At 45.1% G+C, this 21,886-nt stretch overlaps 1 protein-coding gene across 1 annotated transcript in view; it reads right to left on the bottom strand.

Moving 5' to 3' along the window:
* Positions 1-19,704, bottom strand: part of LOC129380650 (uncharacterized) — a 37,570-nt gene extending 17,866 nt beyond the window's left edge. Inside the window, exons 1-3 of the mRNA XM_072285128.1 lie at positions 19,638-19,704; positions 19,451-19,584; positions 8,165-8,214 (exon numbers count right to left, since the gene is read on the bottom strand). Of these exons, the coding sequence (XP_072141229.1) occupies positions 8,165-8,214; positions 19,451-19,566 (166 nt within the window). The 5' untranslated portion in view covers positions 19,567-19,584; positions 19,638-19,704. The remainder of the gene's footprint in view (positions 1-8,164; positions 8,215-19,450; positions 19,585-19,637) is intronic.
* Between the last annotated feature and the right edge of the window lie 2,182 nt (positions 19,705-21,886).

Below are 21,886 nucleotides of genomic sequence, written 5' to 3' on the forward strand. Positions count from 1 at the left end.
CACTGCAGGGCAAAGGCCTCTCCCATATTTCTCCAACTGCCCCGGCCACGTACTAATTGTGGCCATGTCGTCCCTGCAAACTCCTTAATCTCATCCGCCCACCTAACTTTCTGCCGCCCCCTGTTACGCTTCCGTTCCCTTGGAACTCAGCCTGTAACCCATAACCAACTCGTGAATGTTATGCGTACATTACTGACGACCTTGAACACCCCGAATGCATGGAGCGCATTGCAGGTACTGGACACGACGAATCCAGTACTGGCAAGTCCTGAATAGCATCATGGCTGATTCACCGCTATCGTTCCGTAAAGATGTCAAGAAAGCATGATTTTTTTCAGTGGAATGCTCGAGGCCTGAGATCAGAAATTTCGGGTTTTCGACCTTCCATTTTCTCGAACAAATTTCTTATCGTCGTCGTCTGAGAACCAAACCATCAAACTGCAATCCGACTCTTGGGAGATGAAGCTTTCTCATCCACAACGTGTAGTGTCCTCTGCAAGGTCGTCGTTTATGTTTGGTGTGAACTCAGGTGCTACATTCAGTTTTGCCTCACGACGACGACCAATACGAGTGTTTAACAGAAAAAACAAATAAACTTACATTCACTCTTGTCACTGCAAATATTTCTCCAACCAGTTGTTTTGATACGCAAAAACGCGGTGAGTTTTATCCACAACACCTGGCCCTGGAATTCTTTGTCGAAATTTTAAGGCACACCACTCACTCTAGAAGACTTTCAAGATTGACTCCAAGCGAAGAAAACTTGCAGCATTTGCCTCGAACCAGGAGCTTTGTTGTCTCAATGACGGCAGCCTAATATCTCTACGGGGATTGACCTACAGCAGCTGTCTAGACTTAGGATTGGTCTCTTGGTGTCTTTGAAGCAGTGTAAAGTGGTTCTGAGACATAAAAACCCATGGATTACGTTATTATCTATTTGAAAATCGAGGGAGTGGTTGAGTTTCTATCTGCTGCCCTGAGTAGAACTGACTGGACGAAGTCTAGGATACTTAGGGAAGACGAATGTCGAGGAGGCAACCCGTCATTCCTTGATAATCAGATTCAAAATGCACCTATACAGAAAGCGAAGTAAGCGAAGGGGAACAGCAACGGCTTTGAGCGATTTGTCGAAGAGTAGAACGAAGATACAGGCGCACCAAATGTATTCACGATCTGAGGGAGGTGAGGCGGATCCAAAAGAAAATCCTTATCCACATCGATAGGTTTCAGTCTGAAAAGTGGACGTGAACAGGCCATGCTGTACTCTTTGTGGCTAGGCGTTGCACTTGCGAAATCATATGCTTTCCTTATTGGAATAGCCAACAACCGTACGTTCCACACATGCAACAGCGATGAGACGCTCGCACTTATCTGTGTATGCACGCGATATAGTGCCATGAGACAAGTGCTGTGCAGAATGCTGGACCAGTTGGACAATCGTCCTCTATCAGAACTTAAAGCTCTTGGTCAGTGCTTCCAAAGAACATGCGCATTGAAGGCCTTACTCGCGTAATTAAGTTTCCTGCGGCCTACGGAGCTAAAAGATAGATTTTAAGAACGCCGCTCCCTACCAATCCGTAGTGTACGCGGTTTGTTCATGCTCCTCTCTCTTTCCCTCAACCTCCCCCTTCCACTTTCTTTCTCTTTTTATCCCTCTCAACCCTTCAAAATTTATTAATTTTATATTTTTATTGGTAAAAATACAGAAAATTACACGTGAGTAGGCCACATTATTAGGCCCCAGAGTCGAAGACTGTATCGGGACACCGTGCAAGGTAGCCAACCGGAACTACCTCTGGTTAACCTCCCTGCGTTTCTATGCATCCCTTTCTCTCTTTCTATCTCTGAAAAGTGGAAAAACATTCGGGAGTCTTTGGATCATAATAAGCCTTTGTTCCATATATGGAGAACTCTGAGTGGCCTACTATCGTCTCCGCAACAGCGCCACGCTTTTAAGTCTGCTTTCCTGTATCAAGGACGACGTGATATCGACGTGGCTGAGGACTTCTCAAGAATTGGTGGCTCGTCCTCATTGCCTGTATCAACATCAAGCGACGTTTCGGTATCTGAGGACTCTCGCATGAATTTCATGTTCTCTATGGAGGAGCTAGAAGCTGCACGGGAGACTTGTAGGAAGTCATCATCGCCTGGGCCCGACTGGATCGCATACAGTGCACTTGGAAACATTGACCAAAAAGCCTGCAGTGCAGTCTTGAAGAAATACAACGAATCCAGGCGCGAAGGATTCATTCCTGATCATTGGAAAGTCAGCCGTCTTGTATCTTTACATAACAGTGCTAAATCTCCATTACACTTGGCATGGTACCGTGCCATCGCTCTTGCCAGTTTCGTTAACAAATGGAGAGGATAGTGCTGACGCGCCTTGAATGCTAGTTATAGCATGAGGACCTATATCGGAATGAAGTGCTGGGCTTCCGGCGCGGTAGATCATCGATCGATAACGTACGTCATTTGGTGATATCCATTCAATATCTAAAGTGCGTGAAACGAATAATGGTGGCGATGTTTGTTGGTGTAAAAGGCGCATATGATAATGTAGCAAAGCAAGCAATCCTCGATGTTTTGACTGATGTGGGCATGGGTGGCCGTGCACTGCGCTAGATTTACACCTATATGGAGGATAGAAGCTCCTTCGTGCTTACAGAGGATGGCATTACATCATCTATCCAGCAAAGGTCTGCCGCAAGGCGGCGTGTTAAGCCCCACGCTCTTCCACGTACCACTGTTGGGCCTTGTTGGATCATTGCCAAGCGTGATCCAGAGATACATCTATTCAGATGATATCTCCATCTGGGCGTCCGGCCTGAAACGTCTGCAGGTACGAGCGAAGCTACTGAAGGTGGTCACATCAAGTCTTATTACCTGCATACGAAAAGCCTAGAACCCTCCACAGAAAAGTGACGATTCGTCCCATTTACACGCAAAACATTGACTCGATATGTTATAGGAGTAAATGGAGGACTAATTGCTTGCGAAACAGAGCACCGTTTTTCTTCATCATCAACAGTGGTTTGTGTTGGACGCGAAATATTTCATATACGAAGAGGTTGACTGCAATTGCTCATGTATTCAAATTTGTCACTGGAAAGTCGGCGCTCATCTGTGCAGCTCTATCATACATGCAGCAATGCTGCAGCTTTACCATGAATTATTTATGGGCTTCCAAAGGCCTTGCTGGGAAGCACCAGTAAAACGAACCTTCGCACACTGCAGTGTACACAAGCCAAAGTTCTACCGACGCACCTCGGTCGCCCTATGCGTGTATCCACAGCAGCCACAATGTACATAGCGCGTGACCACCCTATAACAACATGCATTGCAGTCGATGCTCTAATAGTGCACATTGAACATGTGGTAAGGGCACCATTTCGCCCTCTTACTTGCCAACAACTAGGCCACATAAGAGTTTCAACCGTCTCGCGACCACTCACGGAGCATCGCAACTATCGAATTACGCCCAAGCAGCATTACCTTCGCTGGGACTGTGGTCTCGGCATTCACCTACATCCCACAGGTAACGCCGGAAGAAGTAAAGAAAGCCTTGGGAGCTATGCGAAGGGGGAAGGCAGCTGAGGAGGATCAGGTAACAGCAGATTTGTTGAAGGATGGTGGGCAGATTGTTCTACAGAAACTGGCCACCCTGTATACGCAATGCCTCATGACCTCGAGCGTACCGGAATCTTCGAAGAACGCTAGCATAATCCTAGTCCATAAGAATGGGGACGCCAAAGGCTTGAAAAATTATAGGCCGATCAGCTTACTGTCAGTTTCCTACAAACTATTTACTAAGGCAATCAAAAATAGAATCAGGAACACCTTAGACTTCTGTGAAGGAAAGGACAAGGCAGGATTCGGTAAAGGCTACTCAACCATAGACCATACTCACACTATCAATCAGGTGATCGAAAAATGTGCGGAATATAACCAACCTTTATATATAGCTTTCATTGATAACGAGAAAGCGTTTGATTCAGTCGAAACCTCAGCAGTCATGGAGGCATTGCGGAATCAGGGTGTAGACGAGCCGTATGTAAAAATACTGAAAGATATGTATAGCGGCTCCACAGCCACCGTAGTCCTCCATAAAGAAAACAATAAAATCCCAATGAAGAAAGGGGTCAGGCAGAGAGATACGATCTCTCCAATGCTATTCACAGCGTGCTTACAGGAGGTGTTCAGAGACCTGGATTGGGAAGAATTGGGGATCAAAGTTAATGGAGAATACCTTAGTAACTTGCGATTCGCTGATGATATTGCCTTGCTTAGTAACTCAAGGGACCAATTGCAATGCATGCTCACTTACCTGGAGAGGCAAAGCCGAAGGGTGGGTCTAAAAATTAATCTGCAGAAAACTAATGTTTAACAGTCTTGGAAGGGAACAGCAGTTTACAATAGGTAGTGAGGCACTGGAAGTGGTAAGGGAATACATCTACTTAAGACAGGTAGTGACTGCTGATCCGGATCATGAGAGTGAAATAATCAGAAGAATAAGAATGGGCTGGGGTGCGTTTGGCAGGCATTCTGAGATCATGAACAGCAGGTTGCCATTATCCCTCAAGAGAAAAGTGTATAATAGCTGTGTCTTACCAGTACTCACCTACGGGGCAGAAACCTGGAGGCTTACGAAAAGGGTTCTACTTAAATTGAGGACGTCGCAACGAGCTACGGAAAGAAGAATGATGGGTGTAGCATTAAGGGATAAGAAAACAGCACAGTGGGTGAGGGAACAAACGCGAGTTAGTGACATCTTAGTTGAAATCAAGAAAAAGCAATGGGCATGACCGATGGTCATTAAGGGTTACGGAGTGGATTCCAAGGGAAGGGAAGCGTAGCAGGGGGCGGCAGAAAGTTAGGTGGGCGGATGAGATTAAGAAGTTTGCAGGGACGACATGGCCACAATTAGTACATGACCGGGGTTGTTGTAGAAGTATGGGAGAGGCCTTTGCCCTGCAGTGGGCGTAACCAGGCTGATGATGATGATGATGCATTACTATTCCAGGCATCAAGAAGAAGGCACACACGCCATCAGCAGTATCGAAGCAGACATGATAACTGCTACTACATAAGATCCACAGTAGCGGCTTGCATGTTTACATCTTCGGGTCTGTCATGCACTCCAGTTTATGCAGCTGCAGTATTTGTCCCAGAAAAATTTACAGTGATGAAATGCAGGGCAGCGCACTTGACAACGACGACGACTGTCGAACTTGCAGCTCTGTAGGCCGCAATTCAAATGATTGATCAGGCAACACACCAGAAAGTGTCCATCTTCTGCGATTCCAAGGCCGCGCTCCAGAGTTTTCTCTCCGCATTACGCCGTGGATCTCACAAACGACTTGTCGTGGACACACGTGAATCTTAACATGGGGCAGGTGAGAAAGTACAAGACATCGTATTTTAATGGTCGCCAAGTCATTGTGGTGTCTTGGATATGAGCAAGGAGATGAAGCCGCTCCGTCTTCATATACCAGTGCACGCTATCGCGTGGCTATCTGTTGTCAAGAACACAGGCAGCGGGAAAACTCTGAGCGCTTCCTCGCCAGTTTACCTTGGCACAATGGAATTCCACAGACATTAAGAAACCTGCGCCTTCGTTCCCTGGACTCTGATATGACGTAGCGCCTTCCACATGGCTTACCACGACGGGAGGCAACTCTGATCTGTCGCCTGTGGCTTGGAATAGCTTTTACCAATGCGTATTATTACATCATAGGAATGCCGACAAGTCCAGAATTTGACAATTGCGGGTGCAAAGGGATGATAGTGCACCTTCTGTGTGATCCGTCGTTTCAGTGCACAAGGATAAGTGCTCGGCACCGCGCTCGACAGGACTGACAACCGTCTCCTTAAGAAAGGGAGAATTATTGAACCCTGGTCCCCGCCGGCGTCAGCACGAAAGTCTTTAAAAGCCCTAGTTTGCTTCTTCAAGGAAAGATGACTCACTGAAAAACTATAAAATGTGCAAATTTATGCTGTTCTTTTTTCTCTCATTTCTTCTTATCTTCTCTTAACTTTTTCTGCCTTTCGCCTGTTGTTTTGCTTCCTTCCTTGCAATCTTTACACTAAAGCGCAATGCCTGTAACTTCATGAATGGTTTGATTTCAGAACTTTTAGTTTATATGGGTAAAACGTTTGCACGCTTGTTCCGGCACATATGTGTTTTGAAGCAGCACAGTGGGTGTATTCCCCGCCCCCCCTTATGATATCGCTGAACCTTGTACAACAAAATTCTACACCGAAGAGCCCTACAACCCTACAAAGTATTTACTAAGGTAATCGCAAATAAAATCAGGAATACCTTAGACTTCTGTCAACCAAAGGACCAGGCAGGATTCCGTAAAGGCTACTCAACAATAGACCATATTCACACTATCAATCAGGTCATAGAGAAATATGCGGAATATAACCAACCCTTACATATAGCCTTCATTGATTACGAAAAAGTGTTTGATTCAATCGAAACCTCCGCAGTCATGAAGGCATTACGGAATCAGGGTGTAGATGAGCCATATGTAAAGATACTGGAAGATATCTATAGCGGCTCCACAGCCACCGTAGTCCTCCACAAAGAAAGCAACAAAATCCCATTAAAGAAAGGCGTCAGACAGGGAGATACGATCTCTCCGATGCTATTCACAGCATGTTTACAGGAGGTATTCAGAGACCTGGAGTGGGAAGAATTGGGGATAAAAGTTGATGGAGAATACCTTAGCAACTTGCGATTCGCTGATGATATTGCCTTGCTAAGTAACTCAGGAGACCAATTGCAATGCACGCTCACTGACCTGGAGAGGCAAATCAGAAGGGTGGGTGTGAAAACTAATCTGCAGAAAACTAAAGTAATGTTTAACAGTCTCGGAAGAGAACAGCAGTTTACGATAGGTAGCGAGGCACTGGAAGTGGTAAGGGAATACATCTACTTAGGGCAGGTAGTGACCACGGATCCGGATCATGAGACTGAAATAACCAGAAGAATAAGAGTGGGCTGGGGTGCGTTTGGCAGGCATTCTCAAATCATGAACAGCAGGTTGCCATTATCCGTCAAGAGGAAAGTGTATAACAGCTGTGTGTTACCAGTACTCACGTAGGGGGCAGAAACCTGGAGGCTTACGAAAAGGGTTCTACTGAAATTGAGGACGACCCAACGAGCTATGGAAAGAAGAATGATGGGTGTAACGTTAAGGGATAAAAAAAAGAGCAGATTGGGTGAGGGAACAAATGCGGGTAAATGACATCTTAGTTGAAATCAAGAAAAAGAAATGGGCATGGGCCGGACATGTAATGAGGAGGGAAGATAACCGATGGTCATTAAGGGTTACGGACTGGATTCCAAGGGAAGGGAAGCGTAGCAGGGGGCGGCAGAAAGTTAGGTGGGCGGATGACATTAAGACGTTTGCAGGGACAACATGGCCACAATTAGTACATGACCGGGGTAGTTGGAGAAGTATGGGAGAGGCCTTTGCCCTGCAGTGGGCGTAACTAGGCTGATGATGATGATGAAGGCAATCCTATTAGAGCACAGCTCTTAGGCGGTCGTTCCTGAATCGAGCATCAGCGTCATCCCTTGAAGGTCTTATAAGCAAGCGAACGAGTACAACCAAATATGCGAGAGCAAACGCGAAGCGCGGATGAAGGACTGCGCGAGAGGAAACCGGAAGAGGCAGGTGCAGCGGAACCATGAAGCCGAAAGTGGAGGAGGAGGGCATGGCCAAAGGCGTGAGAAGAAAAGCATCACGGGCTTTGCTGAAACGATGGCTAGGAAATGGCGCCATATTTCTGCACGTCGTCTGTTCACCGATGACGCCACCGATGCTATATAGGGAAACAAACCACTGCATGAGTGGAGCACCGCATGAGGTCTGCCTCTCGTGGTCTCCGAATTCATGAGGCCGTCGAGTCATACTTCGCTCCGTTTGCAATGTGCCACACGAGATAGATCGTACGCGCCTGCCAATATATCGCGAAATCAAGACATGTATACCGCTGCGCTCAAGTTTTCTATTACGGCGCGTATCGTTATTTTCGTATCATATTCTCGTAAATTTCGTGTCGTTTGTGCATCTTTTTTTTTGCAGCACCAATAATTTAACGTGAGCTTTAGCGTAGAGAATCTATAAGTTGAGGTCGAATTAGAAAAACTTACCTGTTGATGTGATTATGCGGCCCTTGGGACCGATGCGGGTCATGCTACGTCTGAAATTGTAATAGTAACTGATACAATATACAAAAAACAGTAGTCTTCCGAATATAAAAATTAGTTACAGAAATATAATTTGTTTTACAGAATGCAATTACTTACTTTCATTGAATTTTTTTTACTTTTTATCACCAGCACAAGAGAATTCTAAAAAACCCACTGTCTCAATGCTGGGAGCACTGACTGCTTCCCTACCTTCAAGGCAAACCACTTCATGGCCATGTCTGGGTAAACCTTTAGAATGTTCTTCGAAGGCTGGTGTGTCGCTGACTGTGATTTTTTGCAACAAAATATATTATTCGTTGCATATTGCAATCACTCAGTTCAGCCCTTGGGCGCGGCCGGGCAGCCACCATTGGGGGTATGAGCCACCATAGTGGCTCATACCCCTACACTAGAGTTTTATGCGTTGCATATTGCAATCACTCAGTTCAGCCCTTGGGCGCGGCCGGGCAGCCCCCATTGACCTTTAGCGCAACCACGTGACGTGACGTCACGACAGCCGGAGGAAAAGCTGGGCCCCAACGCAATATGCAACGCATTCTTGGCTTAACCAAGCTAAGCCTGGCCATTTTTTGGTATGATATGGAAAAGCGCCTACCAGTGCAACAACTTTCCGAAACATGTACAAATCTCATCATTGTTCTTCGAAGCATGGTATTCGCAACAACGACAATATATTTTAAGGTATTTAAAAAGCCTCAGCAGCATACCGTTTCCTACTGTGCATAAGTGTCTTGCAGTAACATCGCATGTCCATATTTCGTTAACGCTTATTACTGTATGGCTCGCTTAGCATTATAGCTCGAACTTCTCAGTAGAATTAACATTGGAACAATTGCGAAAAAGCTATCTTACACACCACAAAGCATAGTCAGTGTCTGATCACATATTGGTAGGTGAGGCACGATCATTTACTCTTCTTTGGCTCCTACGCCTGCGTTACAACAGCTTCTTCGATGGGATGACAATTGCTTGAAATGGTATGTTCTATGCAGCCCAGTGATTAGTTCTTGCTCTGCCCTCGCCGAAGCATGATGGTTATTCCATCAGCGCGCCGATATTAGTTTACCATCCTGTTTATCACTAGTCTCACTGATATAACATTCTTTTGTTTACTTGTCATGGTCGCTTTAGGCATCTTTTGCGTATGACCGAGGCACCTCCATAAGTTATGCTTATTAGCCATGTTTTCTTTTTGCACATACTTTTTGCCGTGTTCCTGTAGCGGCCTCTGTTACACTTAAGCTGTTCTGAGTCTGTAATAATGGGAGTGCTTTCTCCAAAGCGCATTGTTCGCTCTGAGCTCAGGCATCACAAATGACAAAGTTACTGGCGCATTGTATGTGCAAATTTTGATCATGCCCGCTTTCATTTTTTGTTGGAAAACATTCTACACTTTTTAGAGAAGCTCGAGACGGTCATATAAGAAAGGAGACCTCTCGAAGCACTGCTTCAGTCACATATTTCAATGATTAATTATCATCATCACTATCATCATTATTAGTCTATTTTATGTCCACTGCAGGACGAAGGCTTCTCCCTGCGATCTCCAATTACTCCTGTCTGTCGCCAAACGCTTCCAAGAAGCGCCCGAAAATTTACTAATTTCATCGCCCCACGTAATCTTCTGCCGTCCATGACCACCCTTCCCTTCTCTTGGCGACAATTCTGTAACCCTAAAGTTCCACCGGTTATCTAACCTACGCATTACATAACCTGCCGAGGACCATTTTTTTCTTCTAATGTCAATTAGAATGTTGACTATACCCGTTTTCTCTCTTATACAAACCGCTTCCCTTTTCTCTCTTAACGTCGTGCATAGCCTTCTTCTTTCCAGCGTACTTTACGTGGTCCTTAAGTCGTTCTCATGCTTCTTTGTCGGACTCCAAGTTTTCGCCCCATATGTCAACAACGGTAAAATGCACCTTTTTACGCCTTCCTTTTTCAATTATAATATCGGGTTTTGTACAATGGTAAGTGCAAGCTTTCGTTCAGGAGCTTAGAATGTCTGCCGTATACTATTCAACAGATTTTTATCCTTCTGTAAATTTCCTTCTCATGATCAGGGTTCCCTGTGAGTAATAGATCTATGTAAACGTACTCGTTCACACACTCTTGAAGATTACTGGCGATCCTGAACGCTTGTTGTGTTGCCTGGCTATTCGTTATTATCTTTGTCTTCTGCATATTAATGTTCAACTTCACTCTTACACTCTCTCTGTTACACTTTCTCTTACACTCTCTCTTACACTCTCTCGAACATTTGTTGTAACAGGACAATATCATCTGCAAACAGAAGGTTGCTGAGCTTTCCCCGTTGATCCTTACTCCCAAGTCTTCCCAGTTTAATAGCTTGAATGCTTCTTCCAAGCCCGCAGTAAGTAGCGGAAAAATTGTGTCTCCTTGTCTGACCCCTTTCTTTATAGGTATCTTCCTACATTTCTTGTCGAAAATTAAGGTAGCTGTGAAATCTGTCAGCTACCTTAATTTTTAGGTCAGCGGCCTGTACTCCTTGATTACATAAAACCTCATGGACTGCTGGTATCTCTGCTGAATTAAATGCCTTTCATAATCAATGAAAGTCATATGGAGAGGATGACTGTACTCTGCTAGATTCACGATTACCTGAATAATGACATGAATTTGATGCATTGTAGAGTATTCCTTCCTGAAGAAAGCCTGTTTGCTAGGTTGATTAAAGTGCAGTGTCGCGCTTATTCTATTGGAAATTATCTTGGTGATCTTGGAGCTAATGGGCCTATAGTTTTCAATTTCCTAACGCTTCTTAATTAGTAAATTAGTATAATGTTTGCATTCTTTAAGATCTCTGGGGCTCTTGAATTCGAAAGACACTTGGTATAGAGAGCTGTCAGTTTTCAAGCATTTAAAGCACGCTGTAATTTCGAATATCCTTTATTTTCTTCTTGTTCACCATTTTTGACAGTTGCGCGAATTGCTGAGTTGGGCACTTTCATTTATTATTTCTTTATTCGGTCCTTTGTTAATGGGGAGAGCTCGCCTACTGGTTGCCTTGATGCCTTGCCTACCAGCTAAATTGCTGCCTCTGAAGCTACTTTAGTAAGGGTTTCCTTGGATACCTCAATCTAATCTTCATGTCTGTTCTAACGCTGCATCTTTGTTTGTAAATAGCAGCCTGAATTTGGTTTGTTTTTGCCCTCACGGTGTCTAGGTTTGCTTCTTTCATCTTGACCAATATTACTTTCTCTTCATATCGTGACGTGGTAGTGACGTATAAAGAACACAGTAGCAAAACTGTGAAAGACGAAAGTAGCTTTCGTTGCGTGAACCTGTGCCCACGAAAACAGGCTGCACTTAAAGAATGTTGACAGCGCTGAACACAGTCGGCGATCGTCAAAATCTGATCAGCGGGTCAAGCGCGTCGGCTTTTATACATCAGTCATCGAATGTTCCAATGTAATCGCTGGGACCCGCGTGTCTTCCACAAAGTTCTACATTATTCGCGCCACGCATACATGCAATCAGATTACACAAGGTTCGGTCACAGACAGCGGAAATTTCCGATACATGCAGGCGCGTCCTGTGCTGTGCGATAACGTTTGTTAGGCGGTGAAACGTGGCCGTCCGATAAAGATAAACAAGTACACGTGTCAATTTTTGTTGAACCCTAGATCTCACTGGCCTATGATCACTGCAATTTGCCCTAGCTAACAATTCTAAATCCAGCACTACGCTAGGATCGGCACAAAGTATAGAATCAATTTCATTTCTTGTTTCATCGTTAGTGCTTTTCGAGGCCTTCTGTTTCTACGCTTGTGGAGGAGGTGTTCATTATTCGCAGCTTATTCCTGTCCGCAAATTCTACCAGCATCTCTCGTCTAGCGTTCTCAGAATCAACGTCGTAATTGTCAATTGCTTGTTAACCAGCTTGCTTTTCCCGACTTTTGCATTGAAGTCGCCCATTACTAACTACGCTATTCTGAGTTTGCACTTTTCTAATCGCTAATTCAACATCATCATGAAACTGACCTACTTCATCATGATTATGCCTGGATGTTGAAGCGTAGGCTTGTACTACCTTTATTCTATACCTCTTATTGGGTTTGATTACGACTACTGCTACCGTCTCATTGATGCTGTAGAACTCATCAATGTTGCCCGCTAAGTCCTTATGGATTAGGAATCCTACCACGTATTGCTTCTTATCTGGGAGACCTCTATAGTAGAGAACGCGGCCGTTAGTCATCACTGCATAAGCCTCACTGGTTCTCATCTCACTGAGTCCAATAATATCCCAAACAATGCCTGATAGTGTTTTAAAGAGTGCTGCTAAGCTAGCCTCAGTCGACGGGGTTCGGGTGTTAAAGGTTGCCAGGGTCAGTTTCCAATGGCGGCCTGTCCGGGTCCAGAGATTCTTAGCACACCTTCCTGCGTTACAGATCTGACAGCCGCCTCGGTGAGGTGCTCACAGAGGGCCATTGACTGGCAGGGAAAGAGGGCCATTGGCTGATCGAATGAGCCATTTAGGAGGGAGTGGCCGACTACTGCACCAGGGAGGCAAATTCCTCTTCTGATTAGAGGCGTCTTTTCTAGAAGCGTAGTGGGTATCCTAAAATCCCATTATGAGCTTTTCTATCAAAATCTAAGTACCGAATACTATTGCGACGGTACTTATGCACTTTTTTGGACAGCGCCCACTTCCGGCTGGGAGCTGCTTCCGTCCGCCATGTTCTTTCTGGGCCAGTCCAGGGGTGCCATAACGTAGAACTATTCTAAGCGTTTCTATTCCATTTCTGTAATCAGCCCTCCGCGACTGGTCAAAAACTTTTTGGACCCCCCCCCCCCCCCCTTCACCTGTCTGTCACGCGACGTCACGAAAATCGCGATAGCTCCCCATGTGATATGACGTGTACACACTGGTTATGCATGATTTGACCGAAAAAAAAGAAAAATAGTTATTTCTGATTTCACGCCTTTTGGCCATTAGCCCCCGGCTATTGGTCAAAAGTTTTCGGGCTGCACTCACTTCACCTGCCTGTCGCGCGATGTCACAAAACCGCAAAAACTCATCGCGTCCAAGTGACGTGCACGCACTAAAGATGCATTAATATGCCGAACAAAATTCAAATTTCTTCTGAATAGCCACAGGCTGCCCACTTCCGAAAGGAATAAAATATGGCTGCCGCCGATCACTCAGGCGCCGGGTACTCGCACCTGCCGGAGAGCATCGGTTTATTTGCTTCTAATAAAACTTCTAAGATAAGACAAGCCACTCAGTGTAGGCAACGTTATTTGTTTTTCAAGCAAACAAAAGTGACCTGTGAACGAAGAGCGCTTGATTGATCTCTTCAGGAAACACTGCGGGTGACCGCCCGGTGCTTGCGTCAGCGGTTATGGATAGTTGACGTCAGGAGTTTGAAATAAAAACATATTGGAATAGTTTTACGTTATACGGCCCCAGGTGCTCAGTTCGGCGGCGCTAGCACGCTTGTTTTTTGCTTGTGCAGTTGTGTCAGCTACAGGTTTTCAACGAAGGTGACTTCTGTATATCTGTCGCTGTTTGCTGGAAGTCAGCGTACCTTTCCGGACGCTTCTTGCTGCAGCAGCTGCAGCAATTTCCGCCACCGTCCAAATGCGCGTTAGGAACAAAAAGCGCGGAAAAAATGTGGTAGGAACGAATAGCGCGAAATAATGCGGGGTAAGAGAGGAGGAACTTGTCGCTACTTCGCAAAAGCCAACGTAGGGACTTTTCGTCTGCCTATTTAGTGGTACCTGCATTGCTATATCCCCACCGGCTCTTGGCATATTTTGCCGGCGTCAGGCGCCACTCCAAGCCTGGAGATGCATTGCACTGGAGGAGGTGAAATTCGAGCTTACCGTCATCTTATTTAAAAAGAAAGCTCTTGTCAAGCGTCAAGCGAGGATTTGAACTTCTGACTATGGAAACCGAGCAACCGACAAAGCTCAGTCAGATAATCCTGTAGGCGCCAAGGCTACCTTATCGCGGAGAAGTCCAGCCAAGAGGGCCTTACATAAGTAAACGAGCCTTTGATTTAGATTTGTCCGCTCTTGGCGGCAGGATCAACGTAGCGTCATTTCTCAAATATTGTAACATTGTGGTTCCGGAAGTTAGCTACGCATGCATCTATGAACGCGGCTTCGTACACCACATATCTTCGGCGTATTGGAGCCGCACTTGAAACGTGTGCAAAAAAGCAAGAAAAAGGAAAAACGTTTCAGCGCTTATAGGGAAACCCCGAGTCACGTGTGCGTGGAGATACACCCATCCGCTTATTGCCTTGTCTTCCTGTCTCTGGCCGTCTCTTTGCAGCCGTTTTCTGACCGTCGTTTGCGTATATACCAAAGCATTCGCTCCCGGGCAAATACTAAGATTGGTGAGACATGCCGCTAGAATATTGTTCTGAGCCGCACGTAAAACAGGCAACGTTGACAGCGGCTAGGTGTCTTCGACCTTTCTACAGGTTTCGACAGTGCTTATACCAGAGATAAAGAGACGAAACAAATGGCGGAACGAGCCCCTTAGCTTACCGGGAACGCTTCACACCCAGACACTATCAAGTCAGGAATGTTATGCCCCCTTTAAGCTACAATAAGGCAGTCTGCGATCAGTCAGAGATGGTTTGTGCACTCAGCGCGTGGAAGCAATTCACGAACCTTTTACCGCCACGCTCGAAATACAAATCAATGAATCAATAGTTTATTCCTTGAATTTTTGCATTAGTTCACAGGGCCATATAGAGAAACATTATAAACTAATAAGAGCAAATGTAGAAGAAAGGAATGAACGCAAATGCGAGCGTTCAGACGTGATGAAAATCTGTGTGTTAAATTTACAAGTGGTGTCTCTACGTACTTTTCCTTATTCTGAGCGTGAATACTGTAAAGCCTTCTCGTCAATTTTCTCTGTTCCCTTTGTGCGAAATTCGGCATCATGTAAGGAAGTAGGTTTCGACAGCGCGCTCCGCAATTTCCTGCGGATAAATTCATGAACTTTTGTAGTGTTATGCAGTCTACAGTGCTGACATCTATTCACGCATTAAATTCCCCGTATATGTATAAGCAAACTTCTATGTTTACAGGTTTACAAAGGGGAAGCCTCGTCCATTTTTTACGTCATCTCTGCATATAGAGACGTTACGAATTGGTCTGCGCTATAGTTTCTAGGGTTGTCGCTAGAAAGTATACGCAAGGTATGGCAGTAGTGCTTTCCTTTATATTATTATTTCATTACTGTGTGTAATAGGAAGCACGAGCACTGTTTAAAATCCTATAAATTCTGGAATATACGTTGAACAAATTACAATTCCTACTTCACCAGATGTATGACGAAAATTCAAGTTATCTTTGCACATGCAGTGATAGTCATGGCTCTATTTTTTGTCAGCCAATCACATCATGGTCCATCTTCTTCATTTAGTGTAACCTCTGGCTTTAGCTCAAAAAGAGCTGTGACCCATCGAATCTAATGTTTTCGGCCTTCTTTCTCAGCCTAGTACTGATACAGAAAGACCCATTTATTATGAGAGAAAAGCTGAAAGGTCGCCCTGATTCAATGTTCGGACCTGCTACTCGGCGTTGTGGGAAGGGGAAAGGGTGTATTAGTGTCAGGATGATCGATTTGCTGGTGGAAGAGTTTGTCATGTTGTTGTACAATGTTATCATTAACACTTTTCATCTGATTGTAATAATTGAGAAGTTGGTAAATTGCTAAAGTAACTGTGGGATTGAGTGGATTGCGAAAGATCTATCTTCAAGCGACGGCAAACAACATTTCCTTTGTTCTGTCTGTCTACGTAGCATTTGCCTATTTTTAAAGTCTGGCATGAGTTCAGTAAAACAACCTCTACATATAGAACTGGCTGTGCATTTCTCGGGTATGAGTGCTCAGTGTGACTGCCTAGAGAGAACGGCTGCTCCTCTCCCATGTAAGCGATGGTGCCACTCTCCTTCCCGTTCTCTTCTCAACACATGTATCTACCGACGAGAAAACGAACGAGAAGGTCGACCAAGCTTACGAATGCTGGCTGCTCCGCATGATACCTCCTAGGCATTTTCTCTTCTTTTCCTACATGCTTCTAGACTTCTCTCCCTCCTTATTGTCATTGTCTTGAACAAATTTTCCTGCTGGTACCAGTCGATTGGCTTAACTCGATCCCGACCTCATCACTTTCCGAGTGTAGAAGAAGGTGGCACATTCGCTGCGGCGGCAGCGGCCGTGGAGGGTGCCAATTGAGTTCCACCAAGCTCGAACGAAACGCATAAGTCAGCCGATAATGCACGAAGAATAAAAGGGGTTGTTCCATGATATTGCTTCTTTTACTTCTTAAGCCTTTTGATCGTGAGAAGGTCGTTGGTGTCATCGTTCTCGTTCTCGATATAAGCGACAACAAGGCGCCCGCTGGTACATCGGCGTGGCGGTACGCGGTAGGTAATGACAAATCCGATACTATTGTACATGTTAGGTCGACTATTCCTGCAGCCGTCCAACTTAAAGTGATGCGGAATACATACCGGTGTCCAGCTTGCTGTTTAGCTCTGCCAACGGGTGAGTTGTCTCTGCATAAATTTTTCCCGTTGTGTTTTTGGCGGTGGCGGGGTTATATTTGACTTTCCCGCACACAAGAAGCTATCTATCATGAGCTGGCAGGAGTGTAGGGATTGTCGCCAAGTTTCTATTAAACAGCTCGTCTTTGGCGTCTGGTTTCGCGCACTTGGCATAGCGAAAGTTCAGCCTCGCACAACACTGCAAGAGTTGGAAGGTTGGCGTTGATGTCTCGACTGGCATCGTCGAGCGATCAACTGGCATTAATTTCTCGACGAGGCAGTAGCTGGTCTCGAGATACTTATACCAGTGGACCACTTTTCTCCACCACGTCGGTGTCTCGTGAAGGTCTACTGGGGCGTCGTTGCAGGTGGGTGGCCCTGACTTGCTAGCGTGACGACGGCGTGCTGAATAAGCGCTTCCTCCACACGATCACTCTTACTTATTGCCCCTGAAAGTTCGTTTTCACGATTCTGGTACTCTGTATCGACTACTTTTCATGCTTAACCCTACATCCTTTGAATGCGATAGCATTGACGCGCATAGTGAAAGAAATTTTCCGTCATCGTCGCCCACGTCTTCGTAACGCTCCATATATATTGACATTTATGCATGCTACTTGTCTATTTTAGGGCTATATATAAGGTAGGTACTGTAGTACTTAAACGACAAGCTTGTTCAGCTCACGTTTTATAGCACTGTGTGAAACATTCCCTTTAATTTTTGACAATTGCAGTGTGCAAACAGCAGTCACGATGCATGTGGTCCACTGATTATGAGTTGTATCTTAATTTTTTTTTACACAATTCATAAAGTGCAACAGCATCGTATTGCTTAGAATCTGAAAGCAATTCAATTCCACTGGTGTTGCTCTATTACGGCCGGCGCAGTGGAGCCGCTGCGATGCCACTGCAGTTCCTACATGGCGTGTTAAAGTGTTCAAGGGTGCCAGAAATTTGGGCACCTCGCGTTTATCCCACCCGCGTATATACGTCTGCCGAGGAGTCGAGGCGCAACCCTAAATTTTGCTATAGCTGCCAATGTTTCGCCTTCCATGCCAAGCTTCCATGCCAAACACCCAGTTTGCTTATGTCAAACATTTTTTTAAATTATGGCGCGAAGGGACGTAGACAAAGACTAGAAGCAGACAGGACTAGTGCCACGTCTCGGTTGACGGACAGCCTTCGTCGCTGTCCCTTCGAGCTCTAAACCAGAAATATGTCAACGTAGCAACTCCCCCGACATTCTGTGCTTTTCCTTATGTCAGTCGGGCGGTGCGGAATTCCAGACTCTCTCTTATCTGCGAACAGGCTGGTAACCACCGCGCCATAAAAGCGCAGTCGACAAAATAAGCCGTTACACGGCATTGAAATAACAACTCCACGAAAGCTTCGATGCCGAATAATTCTAACCCGAGCCCTGAATCTGAAGAATTTTCGCTTTTTGAGCCATAATAAGGTGAATGCAAACAATGTATGCAGAGGCTCTATAGCGTAAAGCTTTTAACAATTTGTTTTTATTCCAATCTCCTGACGTCAAATTCACATAACTGCTGACGCAAGTATCGGGCCGTGACACGCACCGTTATTTCAACAGGCCAAGGAATCGCTCTCCTCATTCATAGGAGGTCACTTTTGTTCGCTTTCAAAACGAATAACGTTGCCTACACGCAGTGGTTCTTCTTGTCTGATTGGCCGACAAGAGGCGAGGAAGACGCTTAAGTAGAGATGGTTTCGATGGGGCCGAGCCAGCTCAGTGGAAATAGATAATCTGATCAAGAGGGAGGTGCTGCAGTATGCGATTAGCCCGCATCGCCTTAGTTCTCTCGCAGTGGCGGGTCGGAAATCGCGGCGGCGTGCGACGGAAGGTGTAGAATGTCACTAAAACCGATCCTCAGCAGGAGTTGGCAGAGCGATGTTTACGTGGCCAAAGGGCTCGATAACCTTTTACCGGCACGCAAAAAGGTCTGTTGTATGGAAATACATCCGAGCTCACCGGTAGGTGCGAGTATCGATGCCTCAGTGATCGGCGGGCAGCCATCTTCTATTCCTTTTGGGACGGGGCAGCCTCTGGCTATTCAGAGATAAAATTCGTTTTGGGCATATTAATGCATCTTTAATGTGTACACGTTACTTTGACACAGCGAGCTTTCGCGGTTTTGTGACGTCGCGTGACCGTCTGGCGAAGTGGGCGCAGCCCGAAAACTTTCGAACAATAACACAGGGCTGATGGTCAAAAGGCATCGATAGAGGAATACTTCTTTTGTTGGGTTTATTCATGCATAATAAATGGTTACACGTCATATCAGATGGGGAGCTATTGCTGCTTACGTGAGGTGGCGCGACAGACAGGCGGAGTTGGGGGTGGGCGGAAATTTTTTTGACCAATTGTTTAGGGCTGATTGCAGAATTGGAGTAAAAAGTTTGGAATTGCTTTACTTTAGAGCGCCTCAGGATTCCCATAATACATTTGTCGTCACACTTGCTCACTTTGTTCGCACACTAAACATATTGACCCAGCGCTGTTCGTTCAAGTTAGAGCATGTCATAATAGAAAGAGACTAAATACCACAACGACAAAATAAGCAGGATACGGGTGTCATGTCAGTATTTCATTCACAAAGTAATATCCCTTCCAGAATAAAGTGTACACTTAGCTATATATGAAAAGTTAAAACGATTGCTCACCCTGTCAACAATAACACGAGATCAGCCCACCACATATATCGGTGTTTTTTCACATACTTGACAAACTCCTTAAGCGTTTCTGAAACTTTAACTCTGCCATCTTCACGTAATTGCATGTACGGTTCCTCTTCCTTCTGTAAGGTTACGTTTTGTTATTTGAGGAATGGCGGATGTCATTTTTACTCACCCTGCGAGAAATTTCCGCTCCTATTAAGCTGACATTGCCTGGAGGTACAAGCTGACCCAAGATTTTGTTGATCTGTGGACATATAAGACACGATAATCGCATGTCATAATGGCTAAACCTAATAACGCAAAATGTTTCGTCCAATATCCAAGCCCTTGTCGTTTTTCATGACACGAATCGTGCAAAAAATACTGTAGTTTTCGATATTATTGCCCCACCTCGGGGCGTTCCTTTATTGAAAAGCCATAAGCTTGACCAAAAGACAGTTTCTTTGAAAATGATGAAGTATAACCGCAGAATATCATTCCTTCGATTCAAAGGAAGTAGGAAAGATAGCTCCTCAAGAGATCGCTAAGATGCGTGGCGATGTCACTGATTTTTGTGTGACTATCAAAGCAAATAAAATTTCTTATGGGAAAGAAACATGAAATATGTTAGGGAAATGCACAGAACATTTGAAGAACTACCCGCCATGGCATAGCTAAAGTTAAATAAATGCAAAAGCTAACTTATTGATCGCACATAGATTTCTCATACTTACCTCAGCATAAGTTGCAGCGTACAAAGACAAGCAAACATCCGGTTGGTGTTAACCTTTCGGCCCCTAATAATTACAACTATAGTGTAATTGGCCACGGAAACATATTTTACATAAATATGCCTCAGCGAATTGGTTTTCTCGCAAATCGCATCCTCCTGAATACGGAAAATTTTCTAGGGAACTGGTCGCGTTTATGCATTGGACAAGAAATCCAACGCCTCACTGTGTGCATGAATGCAGAGAGAGCGAAATATAGATTGGATATAGGAGAGGTTCATTTGTAATTGGGTACGTGAAACCTTTTATACATGCTATAGTGCTATAAATGGCGAATGGCCACATAGGCTGCAGAAATGATGTGAAAAAAGACACTTTACACTTATTCAAGCAGTTAAAAATGTTGTATGCCGAACCTAATTAATGTTACAGCAAGTTGGGGCTATTCTTTCGAATGGATGCCGTTTCCATATTCGTAAAGGGTCTGTTTCTTCTAATTTTGCAGAAGTTGTTTGAATACTAGGTTAAAAAGGGAGGACCCGATGCTGGCGCGTTAGACGCCCTGTTCCGCTCCAACCCACCGCCCTCATAGATCGTTGGCGCTCCTTCACTTCATTCAATCTCCTGTACTTGCGCTTCCTGTGGAGACGACCACGTTCTGCTCACTCAAATGAGATATGTATTTCTTAGCGTTGCTCGCCGACTCTTATATTGGCCGTTTCTGGACCCAACGTGTGGTACGCAGGAGCGCACTTGACCAATGAAACGCGAAATTTGTGCAAGAAATGTCACACTTGCAGGACTTAAAGCTCTTGATGGGCGCCTGCTTCAGATCGCTGAATTACAAATGCTGGGGCATAGTGAGCTCTCTGAAACGCAGCCTCGGCATCTCTGATTGAGAAGCGTAGGGGTGAGCAACCCCTTTCTGCACAAACCGGACGAGGCCAAAGTTATCGCGTCTTGCGTGGCATCACAATGACGTCATGTGCACACGCGACACATGCCCGATATCGCAATGGCTTTTTTCCTCTATGCAATGATGCCAAAGTAAGGCGCGGGACTTATATTCATGCATTAGAGAGCTTGCACGTTTAAATCATGATATAGCTACTAGGGTGCCTGTCGTCTGATTCGGCAATCCTGCTCGCTCCTAATTTATGGCGGGCCTGTCGTTCCAAAAAGTGGTGCGCGCAAATTGTTGTTTTTCTGACTTGCTTGCCAGGTCTTTTTTTTTCTCTATTACACCTTAAAGGTCCAGTAGGGTATTCACGTTAAAGGTGTGCTTATGAACAACGTTGAAATTATTAATTAGTCGATAACAAGTAAGTGGTAGGAAGTGATCTGAAATCAGTAAAGTGAAGTGTAGGGACGATACAGGCGGGAAGAGCATTCTAAGCAACTGCTAGATGGGCAAAGAAAAACGGCCTAAATTTTACTGTGAGCATATTGTGGGTAGGCTTAGCCTGCGTGGACAGGTCGTTCCGATGTAATGGGCTGGAGAGATCAGCGTCTTATTTGGCAACAGATAAACAAAGAAGTTGGGGAAAAGAATAAAGGCGGACAAATTTACGTCGTAAAGCAAGGTGCGGTAAGTTTGAGCAAGGATTCTATTGTCGATGTGCTAGCAATGAAACAACCTTCAGAAGCGGTGAATATGGCAGCGTTGTTTTTGATCAATTGCTAGTCGTTAATTATATTATACAGGGGTGGG

The sequence above is a fragment of the Dermacentor andersoni genome, chromosome 10 (genome assembly GCF_023375885.2).
Source record: "Dermacentor andersoni chromosome 10, qqDerAnde1_hic_scaffold, whole genome shotgun sequence".
Taxonomy (NCBI): Eukaryota; Metazoa; Arthropoda; class Arachnida; order Ixodida; family Ixodidae; genus Dermacentor; species Dermacentor andersoni.